Raw genomic sequence first — 14,763 nt, forward strand, 5'->3', positions numbered from 1 at the left:
CAATGCAATTCAGACAATAAGGAACAGAGTGGCATACCATTAAATGCTCATGAGTTAAGTGTATATAGCAAATACGAAGCCTAGCCAGAGCTGTTTTCAACTATATATTACTGTGGTGGGAGGAAGACAAGGTGATAGGCTACCTTTAAGAATGCGCAGTTTATTACTTGTAACAAATCACTATACTGTCCGACAGTCTACTACCACTGTCGGGAGCCAGTACTGTCCGACAATCTACTACCACTGTCGGGAGCCAGTACTGTCCGACAATCTACTACCACTGTCGACGAGCCAGTACTGTCCTTCAGTCTATTACCACTGTCGACGAGCCAGTACTGTCCGACAGTCTACTACCACTGTCGGGAGCCAGTACTGTCCGACAGTCTACTACCACTGTCGGGAGCCAGTACTGTCCGACAGTCTACTACCACTGTCGGGAGCCAGTACTGTCCGACAGTCTACTACCACTGTCGGGAGCCAGTACTGTCCGACAGTCTACTACCACTGTCGGGAGCCAGTACTGTCCGACAGTCTACTACCACTGTCGGGAGCCAGTACTGACATACAGGATGATGACGCTGTCCTTATCATTCCTCTACTATCTCCTGTCTCTCTCCAAGACTGTTTGTGTGATGGCATTGTCTCAGGTGTTGTCTTAAGACTGTCTCATGTGGTGTCGCTACACCTCATCTGACACTGTTCAGCGTCACAAATGTGAAGAGTCTATACTACTACACTTGTATTACACTAATGAAGCTTCCAAAATCATAGCCTATACATTGTAATTAAATTGAATTAGATTAATAAAATAGAAAGTCTAGAAACTGCTGGAGAGGAAATCCATAGATTAAAAATATTCTCACTAAGGCGAAGAACTCGGTCACCAGTGTACGGGCTTCGAGCACTGTCATTGGTCACACTAATGAAGTTCTCAATATTGCTTCAATTTATTTCGAAAATTTGGAAACAAAAATGATGAGAAAGGTCTTATTTATACTGATATTGGCAACTGCCAAGGGCCAAATGATGGATCTCTTTCATCGCGATTTGGTTGCTCTGGGCGCTGCGTGTTCGACCGGGGGGTTTTGTAACGGTAGTGATTACTATAACGGAGATTACCAGAGTGCAGAAAAATGTAATTGTGATGACCTGTGCGCGGAGTATGGCGATTGTTGTCCTGACTCCGTCTACTACAGACGGGAAGATCAGGTCCTGCCAGAGAGGTACAAGTGTGTGACCGTGGATAATGAGGATAATGAAAGGTTTTACATGAAGAACGTGTGCATGTCAGGGTGGGAGGACGAGGAGGTGGCCCAGGTGTGTCTGGCGGGCTCCCCGGCAGACATCTCCAGCAGCGGGGACCCGCTGGCCCACCTCCCCGCCACCAGCAGCACCACCTCCGTCACCTACACCAACTACTACTGCGCCCTCTGCAACAACGACTCCCGTCACCTCACGCTCTGGAAGACACAACTGGAATATTATCCAGGTCAGCCGGATAACTTATCCGAATACATAACTTCTCATTTAATATTCGATAACGGATCTTGGGGTGCATTTATTCCCGTTAATGGTAGCCAAATATTTCAGAAATGTAATATTAACATTAAAATCCCCGATATTCCAGTTAATATTAGGAAATGCGACTCCACCATCAAGACGTGTGCTGAGAACTGGTCTGACGCTTCTGTTGCTGCTCTGTGTCACTCTTACACAGCAGTGAGGTATTGGGGATACGTGGCCTACAGGAACCCCCACTGTCTTCTGTGTAACTGGATACATGCCTCTCTATTTAGATGCTCTATAGAGCCCTTGACCACGTCATCTTTTGCTCTATTAACTGATTTTGATTTCCACAGCGCTGGTAATTATGTCGGAAATGTAGACCTTTGTCAGCCCGGCGAATTTTATAATAAATTTTTAAAAAAGTGCATAATATTGAAGAGGCACAATAGTGAGGTAGACAAGGACGACAAGCGTTATCAAGGCGACAAAAAGGTGACAACCATCACACCGGATTCCTCAGCTTGTCGTCCACACAGCACAAGGAAAGCCTTTCGTAGCAACATAGTGTCTAGTGAATCAAATGAAACACTTGATTGTGATAAAATACTTCTTTGTGAAGGCGAATTCACGTTGAACGAGAAGAGAATGGTAACTGTAGAAGCTTACGCTCGAAGTTACCAGGTGGGAGAGTACGAGGTAACTGAAGGTGGCGTCCTTGTGTGCATGCCACAGGAACTACCAGAGAAGTTCTCCTCGGTGTTGGGTTGGGTGTCACTGGCGGGTCTTGGGCTGTCCTGCCTGTGTCTCCTGCTGCACCTGGCTGTCTTCCTCTTGCTACCTCGTCTTAGGAATCTCCCGGGCAAGTGCTTGGCGTCCCTCTGCCTCTCTCTTCTCACCGCCTACACCATCTTCATCCTCAGCACCTTCCTCGAGCCTAAGACGACAGGATGTTACATCTCGGCAGTCATAATGTATTACTCCTTCCTCGCCGCCTTCTGCTGGATGAATATCATGGCCTTTGACGTGTGGCTGACATTTCGACAAGCTAAAGACGAGCTACGAGTGTCAACAGGGCGACAGCGAAGCAAGTTCTTATTCTACAGTGTGTACTGCTGGCTGCTTCCCGCCCTGGCTGTGGTGGTGACAGTAACCCTTGACAAGACCGCCCCTGTAGGTCTGTCCCCTCAGTTCCTGCCCAGCTTTGGTCAACGTTGGTGCTGGTTCGGGAAGCGCAAAGCCTTATTGGTGTTCTTTGGTGCTCCGTTATTCACAGTCATGGCTCTCAATGTTGTGTTTTTCCTTGTTACTTCATACACCATCGGTGCCAGCAGGGAGCCGACGCTGCGAAAGAGTTCGAGTCCACAAAATAAGAAACAGTTTGTGCTGTATGTGCGACTGGCCGTGCTGATGGGCCTCACCTGGATCACTGGCATCGTGGCTGGCTACCTGCAGCTGCAGGTCGTCTGGTACGTCTTCGTGGTCCTCAACACCCTGCAGGGAGCCTTCATCTTCCTGACCTTCACCTGCAGGAGCAAGGTGTGGAGGGACGTGCAGGAGCGCTGCCGGTCTTGTCTTCAGCAAGTTGTTTGTCATCCTGATCCAGATATACTGTTGCCAGGGTCAGGGCAGGAGGGGTTCAGCGTCGACAGTTGTCCCGCCTCTGGGCACACGGAGTCAGACAACCTGTAGCGCCGCCTGGGCCTCCGCGGCTCATCATTGGGCACACACCAGCGCTTCGTACACATATATACAAAGGTTTGGTTACTTTAGCTTTCAGAATATTTAAATAAAATAAAAAAATCTATTCATAAATGGTTGTACATTTATAAAACTCAAAATTACAGTTCATTATATTCGTAAGACAGCGTGAAAATAACAATATAACACATAATAATTATAATTATATACTTTATAATTTGGTTATTAATTTGGATTTCGAAGCTTTATTCCTCAGTGATTTATACAGACCATTCCAGCTGTGGCTCAAGTGATCAGATGTTACAGCCACATAAACAATTTACAGCTTACAATTGGAGCGTTGAAACTTATTTTGACAAAACAGCATTAAATTAGGATGATAAGACAATTGGATGAATAATATAAACTATTTGTGCCATGAAGATACATAAATGTTCTCAGCTGAGCACTTTACATAAATAGATGTATGGGGTTACCCGGGTTACTCTCTCTCTAAACACACAGCTCATCTAACATGGATCTGGTTTCAATAGGATTTAAAATGCTTGTAAAAAAAGCAAGCTCTTTGTGAACAGTATTTCCTTAATAATTCGAAATATCCAGCTGGAGTATAGGTTGCTTCTTAGCTAATTTATTATTTCCTGTAGATCTGTTACACCATTATATACATCAGTCATTATTAAGCTATATTATCCCAGGTCAGCATTTATTAGATGCCACAGTTCGCGCCCTCAGATACTGACCAATAAATAACTTTACATTCCACCAAGTATAAAGATTACACAATTTACTCATAATGACAATTGTTCTGACTTTCAGGTTTCTGGTTGCATTAGACAGACGAACAAGTGAGCCCTTTGAGGATATAATCTTTGCCAGATACACAGACAGAAGTCACACTGTCGTGATGCATCAATGAGAAAATCCTCGAAAGCCGTGATGAGGGTTCGAACCTTGGCGCTGGGTGTTCCCTGGCACACTCTCTAGACAACTGCGCCGCGACATGGTCAAATGGATTGCAACCTGGGATACTACGGAACCCACGACGGTTCCTGAGGCTTTCACTGAAGGAGCTCTTAGATTAGTTTCTTAAAAGTTGTTGAATGTCAACCCAATATTTTTTCAGTAGTTGTTTATGAAAACGGCTGCAATTGTTCCACGTTTCAGTACTGCAGCCTAAATAGAAATGGAGATTTAATATTTTTTTGTTTCAACAAATATTATACATTTTCAAGTGAGTTCAAACCTTTCGAATTTTCCGATAAAATCATTCTATGACACTGTTCTCTGTTCTGACACATTAGCATATAATAAAGGATCTGTAGTAATGGATTTTCTAAAACATCTTTAATTGTCCTAATACAAATAGTCAAAGTTACCCCCAAAAATATGCAAATATATCATGTTTATTGCTATTTATAAAATCAATAAATGAACTTAGGAAAAAACGCTTCCTTCAGATTTTAGAGACAAACTTTACATATAAGGTGTAAGTTTCATGTAAATTGAATAAAAATGAAAGAGTACCAACTCGTTTACGTTACTTGAAAATAAATCATTCAAATATTAAAGTCTAAGGTGCTGCCATCTGTGGCTGAGGTTGGCATCAACCAATTTCTTTCAAAATTGGCACACTTACAGATAGGTTTACGTGCAGTCAGGTCTATTCATAAATGCATATCGTTTCATGCAAATCGTCCGATAAGCAAATAAGAAAAAAGACAAATAAATTTGAAAAAAAATCATTTTTTTTAACAATTCTTTTTTAATAAAACTAATTATAATATTTTTTAATATATGCTATTGTGATAGCTAAGAGTCATAGACATGATTTCAGTTGACACTTGTGTTTGATGTTAATTTTTTACCATTTTGGAAAATTTTTGACACATAATTCAGTATTTTTTTCTCCCTTCCTATTTATGCAACGATGCTGAGACTTAGACCACATGAAACCCAATTCATATACAACAGTCAAAAAGGTTTAATTGAAATCGAACTAGTTTTCATTCGATGCATTTTTTTGGAAATTTGGAACTAATGCTCCATGAAGCCGGACCAGAAATTCACACAACCCACTCCCCCCCCCCCCGGGCACTCAGGCTCTGTCGTCTAAGAATGTTCTACCTCTGACGCTCCTCTTTCATCCTCAGTCACCCCACATCCCTGGTGACTGTATATGGACTGTGTGGCCACATCCCTGGTGACTGTATATGGACTGTGTAGCCACAGCCCTGGTGACTGTATATGGACTGTGTGGCCACATCCCTGGTGACTGTAGATGGACTGTGTGGCCACATCCCTGGTGACTGTATATGGACTGTGTGGCCACATCCCTGGTGACTGTATATGGACTGTGTGGCTACATCCCTGGTGACTGTATATAGACTGTGTGGCCACATCCCTGGTGACTGTAGATGGACTGTGTGGCCACATCCCTGGTGACTGTAGATGGTCTGTGTGGCCACATCCCTGGTGACTGTATATGGACTGTGTGGCCACATCCCTGGTGACTGTAGATGGACTGTGTGGCCACATCCCTGGTGACTGTATATGGACTGTGTGGCCACATCCGTGGTGACTGTATATGGACTGTGTGGCCACATCCCTGGTGACTGTATATGGACTGTGTAGCCACATCCCTGGTGACTGTAGATGGACTGTGTGGCCACATCCCTGGTGACTGTAGATGGATTGTGTGGCCACATCCCTGGTAACTGTATATGGACTGTGTGGCCACATCCCTGGTGACTGTAGATGGACTGTGTGGCCACATCCCTGGTGACTGTAGATGGACTGTGTGGCCATATCCCTGGTGACTGTAGATGGACTGTGTGGCCACATCCCTGGTGACTGTAGATGGACTGTGTGGCCACATCCCTGGTGACTGTAGATGGACTGTGTGGCCACATCCCTGGTGACTGTAGATGGTCTGTGTGGCCACATCCCTGGTGACTGTATATGGACTGTGTGGCCACATCCCTGGTGACTGTATAGCCACATCCCGGATGACTGTAGATGGTCTGTGTAGCCACATCCCTGGTGACTGTAGATGGACTGTGTGGCCACATCCCTGGTGACTGTAGATGGACTGTGTGGCCACATCCCTGGTGACTGTAGATGGACTGTGTGGCCACATCCCTGGTGACAGTAGATGGACTGTGTGGCCACATCCCTGGTGACTGTAGATGGACTGTGTGGCCACATCCCTGGTGACTGTATAGCCACATCCCGGGTGACTGTAGATGGTCTGTGTAGCCACATCCCTGGTGATTGGGGATGGACTTTGTAGCCACATTCCTGGTGACTGTAGATGGTCTGTGTAGCCACATCCCTGGTGACTGGGGATGGACTTTGTAGCCACATTCCTGGTGACTGTAGATGGTCTGTGTAGCCACATCCCTGGTGACTGGGGATTGACTGTGTAGCCACATCCCTGGTGACTGTGTGGCCACATCCCTGGTGTCTGTGTGGCCACATCCCTGGTGACTGTGTGGCCACATCCCTGGTGACTGTAGATGGACTATGTGGCCACATCCCTGGTGTCTGTGTGGCCACATCCCTGGTGACTGTGTGGCCACATCCCTGGTGTCTGTGTGGCCACATCCCTGGTGACTGTGTGGCCACATCCCTGGTGACTGTAGATGGACTGTGTGGCCACATCCCTGGTGGCTGCCTTACAGGGCAGGTCACACCGTGGTAATATTGTTACACATAAAGGGTTTGTTTACCTTTAAAAATCTGTTACCAAGCTGAACAAATGTTATATATTATAAATATTATTTACATTTATGTAAACATAGCACAAGTATATTTCAAGTATAATCCACATGCTGTTTGTACTCTTTAAAGTGTATTGCATTTTACAAGTGTATATATTATGAGTGTAAACTTAGATAAGATTATAAGAGTTTTGTAATGTTGAGTCTTTATTAACCTTCTATTTGTCAGTTTTCCAGCATTTGTATAACTATTTTATTCCTATTATTTATGTAATATTCTTACCAATTTACAGACCAATTTATGAGCTGTTTATTGTATGTAGTGTTTGGTGAGTGCTTCTGTTGCCAGGGTTGACTCAGTAAGCTGTTGTGAGTGTAAAGATGGGGTCTGACGAATGCTTCTGTTGCCAGGGTGAACTCAGTAAGCTGTTGTGAATGTATACATGAGGTCTATCCTTTAAATATGCAATTTTTCTCACACTTCACATTCCTTCACTGCATATTTCACACATACATACCGACCAATTACTGTGTAAGAGTTTTTACACCAGGTAAGATGAATACCTTTTGTAGCGAGCTTCCTGCTCCAGCTGAACAAGTGCCTGGACACACTGTTAGGCATTCTGTTGCGTAAACCGCACTCAAGTCTATAAACAGACTCATATAATCAAAACTTAACACAACAGGAAACAGGGTTTATCATGACGTTTAAAACCTTTCTTATCTTACACTTCCTCTCCTGTACACCCGACTACTACACCCCCACAGGATGGGTATGGGGTCCACTACAACCCACAGGATGGGTATGGGGTCCACTACCACCCACAGGATGGGTATTTGGTCCACTACCACCCACAGGACTGGTGTGAGGTCCACTACCACCCACAGGATGGGTGTGGGGTCCTCTACCACCCACAGGATGGGTATGGGGTCCACTACCACCCACAGGATGGGTGTGTGGTCCACTACCACCCACAGGATGGGTATGGGGTCCACTACCACCCACAGGATGGGTATGGGGTTCACTACCATCCACAGGATAGTGTGATGTCCACTACCACCCACAGGATAGGTATGGGGTCCACTACCATCCACAGGACGTGTATGGGGTCCACTACCACCCAAAGGATGGGTGTGGGGTCCACTACCACCCACAGGATTGGTATGAGGTCCACTACCACCCACAGGATTGGTGTGGGGTCCTTTACCACCCACAGGATGGGTATGGGGTCCACTACCATCCACAGGAAGGGTATGGGGGCCACTAAAACCCACAGGATGGGTATGGGGTCCACTATCACCCACAGGATTGGTGCGAGGTCCACAATCACCCACAGGATGGGTGTGGGGCCCCTCTATCACCCACGGGATGGGTATGGGGTCAACTACCATCCATTACTGATGGTAATTCTGACTCTCTGCGCCTATTTTCAGTTTCAAATTACGACGTTTTATACCGAAAATATACCAATTACTGTAACCGGCGATGGGTCATATTTTGCCCAAACCCCCCTGCAGTTTTCAAAATGTCTGAAATGTCGGAAATTTGACTCCTGACCGTGATTTTTGAGCCGAATTCTGACTCTCTGCGCCTATTTTCAGTTTCAAATTACGACGTTTCATACCGAAAAAATGCCAATTACTGAAAACAGTCATAGGTCATATTTTGCCCAAACCCCCCTGCAGTTTTCAAAATGTCTAAAATGTCGGAAATTTGACTCCTGAGCGTGATTTTTTAGCCGAATTCTGACTCTCTGCGCCTATTTTCAGTTTCAAATTACAACGTTTCATACCGAAAATATGCCAATTACTGTAAACGGCGATGGGTCATATTTTGCCCAAACCCCCCTGCAGTTTTCAAAATGTCTGAAATGTTGGAAATTTGACTCCTGAGCGTGATTTTTGAGGCGAATTCTGACTCTCTGCGCCTATTTTCAGTTTCAAATTACGACCTTTCATACCGAAAATATGCCAATTACTGTAAACGGCGATGGGTCATATTTTGCCCAAACCCCCCTGCAGTTTTCAAAATTTCCGAAATGTCGGAAATTTGACTCCTGAGCGTTATTTTCGAGCCGAATTCTGACTCTCTGCGCCTATTTTCAGTTTCAATTTACGACGTTTCATACCGAAAATATACCAATTACTGTAAACGTCGATGGGTCATATTTTGCCCAAACCCCCCTGCAGTTTTCAAAATGTCTGAAATGTCGGAAAATTGACTCCTGAGCGTGATTTTTGAGCCGAATTCTGACTCTCTGCGCCTATTTTCAGTTTCAATTTACGACGTTTCATACCGAAAATATGCCAATTACTGTAGACGGCGATGGGTCATATTTTGCCCAAACCCCCCTGCAGTTATCAAAATGTCTGAAATGTCGGAAATTTGACTCCTGAGCGTGATTTTTGAGCCGTATTCTGACTCTCTGCGCTTATTTTCAGTTTCAAATTACGATGTTTCATACCGAAAATATGCCAATTACTGTAAACGGCGATGGGTCCTATTTTGCCCAAACCCCCCTGCAGTTTCCAAAATGTCCGAAATGTCGGAAATTTGACTCCTGAGCGTGATTTTTGAGCCGAATTCTGACTCTCTGCACCTATTTTCAGTTTCAAATTACGACGTTTCATACCGAAAATATGCCAATTACTGAAAACGGCGATGGGTCATATTTTGCCCAAACTCCCCTGCAGTTTTCAAAATGTCTGAAATGTCGGAAATTTGACTCCTGAGCGTGATTTTTGAGCCGAATTCTGACTCTCTGCGCCTATTTTCAGTTTAAAATTACCACGTTTCATACCGAAAATATGCCAATTACTGTAAACGGCGATGGGTCATATTTTGCCCAAACCCCACCTGCAGTTTTCAAAATGTCCGAAATGTCGGAAATTTGACTCCTGAGCGTGATTTTTGAGCCAAATTCTGACTCTCTGCACCTATTTTCAGTTTCAAATTACGACGTTTCATACCGAAAATATGCCAATTACTGTAAACAGCGATGGGTCATATTTTGCCCAAACCCCCCTGCAGTTTTCAAAATGTCCGAAATGTCGGAAATTTGACTCCTGAGCGTAATTTTTGAGCCGAATTCTGACTCTCTGCACCTATTTTCAATTTCAAATTACGACGTTTCATACCGAAAATATGCCAATTACTGTAAACAACGATGGGTCATATTTTGCCCAAACCCCCCTGCAGTTTTCCAAATTTCCGAAATGTCGGAAATTTGACTCCTGAGCGTGATTTTTGAGCCGAATTCTGACTCTCTGCACCTATTTTCAGTTTCAAATTACGACGTTTCTTACCGAAAAAATGCCAATTACTGTAAATGGCGATGTGTCATATTTTGCCCAAACCCCCCTGCAGTTCTCAAAATGTCCGAAATGTCGGAAATTTGACTCCTGAGCGTGATTTTTGAGCCGAATTCTGACTCTCTGCACCTATTTTCAGTTTCAAATTACGACGTTTCATACCGAAAAAATGCCAATTACTGAAAACAGCGATGGGTCATATTTTGCCCAAACCCCCCCTGAAGTTTTCAAAATGTTTAAAATGTCGGAAATTTGACTCCTGAGCGTGATTTTTGAGCCGAATTCTGACTCTCTGCGCCTATTTTCAGTTTCAAATTACGACGTTTCATACCGAAAATATGCCAATTACTGTAAACGGCGATGGGTCATATTTTGCCCAAACCCCCCTGCAGTTTTCAAAATGTCTGAAATATCGGAAATTTGACTCCTGAGCGTGATTTTTGAGCCAAATTCTGACTCTCTGCTCCTATTTTCAGTTTCAAATTACGACGTTTCATACCGAAAATATGCCAATTACTGAAAACAGCGATGGGTCATATTTTGCTCAAACCCCCCTGCACTTTTCAAAATGACTGAAATGTCGGAAATTTGAATCTTGAGCGTGATTTTTGAGCCGAGTTCTGACTCTCTGCGCCTATTTTCAGTTTCAAATTACGAAGTTTCATACCGAAAATATGCCAATTACTGTAAACCGCGATGGGTCATATTTTGCCCAAACCCCCCTGCAGTTTTCAAAATGTCTGAAATGTCGGAAATTTGACTCCTGAGCGTGATTTTTGAGCCAAATTCTGACTCTCTGCGCCTATTTTCAGTTTCAAATTACGACGTTTCATACCGAAAAATACCAATTACTGTAAACAGCGATGTGTCATATTTTGCCCAAACCCCCCTGCAGTTTTCAAAATGTCCGAAATGTCGGAAATTTGACTCCTGAGCGTGATTTTTGAGCCGAATTCTGACTCTCTGCACCTATTTTCAGTTTCAAATTACGACGTTTCATACCGAAAAAATGCCAATTACTGAAAACGGCGATGGGTCATATTTTGCCCAAACCCCCCCTGAAGTTTTCAAAATGTTTAAAATGTCGGAAATTTGACTCCTGAGCGTGATTTTTGAGCCGAATTCTGACTCTCTGCGCCTATTTTCAGTTTCAAATTACGACGTTTCATACCGAAAATATGCCAATTACTGTAAACGGCGATGGGTCATATTTTGCCCAAACCCCCCTGCAGTTTTCAAAATGTCTGAAATATCGGAAATTTGACTCCTGAGCGTGATTTTTGAGCCAAATTCTGACTCTCTGCTCCTATTTTCAGTTTCAAATTACGACGTTTCATACCGAAAATATGCCAATTACTGAAAACAGCGATGGGTCATATTTTGCTCAAACCCCCCTGCACTTTTCAAAATGACTGAAATGTCGGAAATTTGAATCTTGAGCGTGATTTTTGAGCCGAGTTCTGACTCTCTGCGCCTATTTTCAGTTTCAAATTACGAAGTTTCATACCGAAAATATGCCAATTACTGTAAACGGCGATGGGTCATATTTTGCCCAAACCCCCCTGCAGTTTTCAAAATGTCTGAAATGTCGGAAATTTGACTCCTGAGCGTGATTTTTGAGCCAAATTCTGACTCTCTGCGCCTATTTTCAGTTTCAAATTACGACGTTTCATACCGAAAAATACCAATTTCTGTAAACAGCGATGTGTCATATTTTGCCCAAACCCCCCTGCAGTTTTCAAAATGTCCGAAATGTCGGAAATTTGACTCCTGAGCGTGATTTTTGAGCCGAATTCTGACTCTCTGCACCTATTTTCAGTTTCAAATTACGACGTTTCATACCGAAAAAATGCCAATTACTGAAAACGGCGATGGGTCATATTTTGCCCAAACCCCCCCCTGAAGTTTTCAAAATGTTTAAAATGTCGGAAATTTGACTCCTGAGCGTGATTTTTGAGCCGAATTCTGACTCTCTGCGCCTATTTTCAGTTTCAAATTACGACGTTTCATACCGAAAATATGCCAATTACTGTAAACGGCGATGGGTCATATTTTGCCCAAACCCCCCTGCAGTTTTCAAAATGTCTGAAATATCGGAAATTTGACTCCTGAGCGTGATTTTTGAGCCAAATTCTGACTCTCTGCTCCTATTTTCAGTTTCAAATTACGACGTTTCATACCGAAAATATGCCAATTACTGAAAACAGCGATGGGTCATATTTTGCTCAAACCCCCCTGCACTTTTCAAAATGACTGAAATGTCGGAAATTTGAATCTTGAGCGTGATTTTTGAGCCGTATTCTGACTCTCTGCGCCTATTTTCAGTTTCAAATTACGAAGTTTCATACCGAAAATATGCCAATTACTGTAAACGGCGATGGGTCATATTTTGCCCAAACCCCCCTGCAGTTTTCAAAATGTCTGAAATGTCGGAAATTTGACTCCTGAGCGTGATTTTTGAGCCAAATTCTGACTCTCTGCGCCTATTTTCAGTTTCAAATTACGACGTTTCATACCGAAAAATACCAATTACTGTAAACAGCGATGTGTCATATTTTGCCCAAACCCCCCTGCAGTTTTCAAAATGTCCGAAATGTCGGAAATTTGACTCCTGAGCGTGATTTTTGAGCCGGGTTCTGACTCTCTGCACCTATTTTCAGTTTCAAATTACGACGTTTCATACCGAAAAAATGCCAATTACTGAAAACGGCGATGGGTCATATTTTGCCCAAACCCCCCCTGAAGTTTTCAAAATGTTTAAAATGTCGGAAATTTGACTCCTGAGCGTGATTTTTGAGCCGAATTCTGACTCTCTGCGCCTATTTTCAGTTTCAAATTACGACGTTTCATACCGAAAATATGCCAATTACTGTAAACGGCGATGGGTCATATTTTGCCCAAACCCCCCTGCAGTTTTCAAAATGTCTGAAATATCGGAAATTTGACTCCTGAGCGTGATTTTTGAGCCAAATTCTGACTCTCTGCTCCTATTTTCAGTTTCAAATTACGACGTTTCATACCGAAAATATGCCAATTACTGAAAACAGCGATGGGTCATATTTTGCTCAAACCCCCCTGCACTTTTCAAAATGACTGAAATGTCGGAAAATTGAATCTTGAGCGTGATTTTTGAGCCGTATTCTGACTCTCTGCGCCTATTTTCAGTTTCAAATTACGAAGTTTCATACCGAAAATATGCCAATTACTGTAAACGGCGATGGGTCATATTTTGCCCAAACCCCCCTGCAGTTTTCAAAATGTCTGAAATGTCGGAAATTTGACTCCTGAGCGTGATTTTTGAGCCAAATTCTGACTCTCTGCGCCTATTTTCAGTTTCAAATTACGACGTTTCATACCGAAAAATACCAATTACTGTAAACAGCGATGGGTCATATTTTGCCCAAACCCCCCTGCAGTTTTCAAAACGTCTGAAATGTCGGAAATTTGACTCCTAAGCGTGATTTTTCAGCCGTATTCTGACTCTCTGCGCCTATTTTCAGTTTCAAATTACGACGTTTTATACCGAAAATATGCCAATTACTGTAAACGGCGATGGGTCATATTTTGCCCAAACCCCCCTGCAGTTTTCAAAATGTCCGAAATGTCGGAAATTTGACTCCTGAGCGTGTTTTTTGAGCCGAATTCTGACTCTCTGCGCCTATTTTCAGTTTCAATTTACGACGTTTCATACCGAAAATATACCAATTACTGTAAACGGCGATGGGTCATATTTTGCCCAAACCCCCCCTGCAGTTTTCAAATTGTCTAAAATGTCGGAAATTTGACTCCTGAGCATGATTTTTGAGCCGAATTCTGACTCTCTGCGCCTATTTTCGGTTTCAAATTACGAAGTTTCATACCGAAAATATGCCAATTACTGAAAACAACGATGGGTCATATTTTGACCAAACCCCCCTGCAGTTTTCAAAATGTCTGAAATGTCGGAAATTTGACTCCAGAGCGTGATTTTTGAGCCGAATTCTGACTCTCTGCACCTATTTTCAGTTTCAAATTACGAAGTTTCATACCGAAAATATGCCAATTACTGAAAACAACGATGGGTCATATTTTGCCCAAACCCCCCTGCAGTTTTCAAAATGTCTGAAATGTCGGAAATTTGACTCCTGAGCGTGATTTTTGAGCCGTATTCTGACTCTCTGCGCCTATTTTCAGTTTCAAATTACGAAGTTTCATACCGAAAATATGCCAATTACTGTAAACGGCGATGGTTCATATTTTGCCCAAACCCCCCTGCAGTTTTCAAAATGTCTGAAATGTCGGACATTTGACTCCTGAGCGTGATTTTGAGCCAAATTCTGACTCTCTGCGCCTATTTTCAGTTTCAAATTACGACGTTTCATACCGAAAAATACCAATTACTGTAAACAGCGATGTGTCATATTTTGCCCAAACCCCCCTGCAGTTTTCAAAATGTCCGAAATGTCGGAAATTTGACTCCTGAGCGTGATTTTTGAGCCGAATTCTGACTCTCTGCACCTATTTTCAGTTTCAAATTACGACGTTT

The 14,763-nt window shown here is 43.2% G+C and overlaps 1 protein-coding gene across 1 annotated transcript; it reads left to right on the top strand.

The window, feature by feature from the left end:
• Positions 1-891: 891 nt before the first annotated feature.
• On the top strand, positions 892-7,123 carry LOC138369540 (adhesion G-protein coupled receptor D1-like). The gene is made up of 2 exons (XM_069332959.1): positions 892-3,261; positions 4,024-7,123. The coding sequence occupies exon 1, from the start codon at positions 973-975 to the stop codon at positions 3,193-3,195; it is 2,223 nt and encodes a 740-aa protein (XP_069189060.1). The 5' UTR covers positions 892-972; the 3' UTR covers positions 3,196-3,261; positions 4,024-7,123.
• The last annotated feature ends 7,640 nt before the right edge of the window (positions 7,124-14,763 follow it).

The sequence above is a fragment of the Procambarus clarkii genome, chromosome 28 (genome assembly GCF_040958095.1).
Source record: "Procambarus clarkii isolate CNS0578487 chromosome 28, FALCON_Pclarkii_2.0, whole genome shotgun sequence".
Taxonomy (NCBI): Eukaryota; Metazoa; Arthropoda; class Malacostraca; order Decapoda; family Cambaridae; genus Procambarus; species Procambarus clarkii.

Bases quoted from the DNA above. Each gene is read 5' to 3' on its own strand.
- LOC138369540 (XM_069332959.1), top strand. From the start codon at position 973: ATGATGAGAAAGGTCTTATTTATACTGATATTGGCAACTGCCAAGGGC.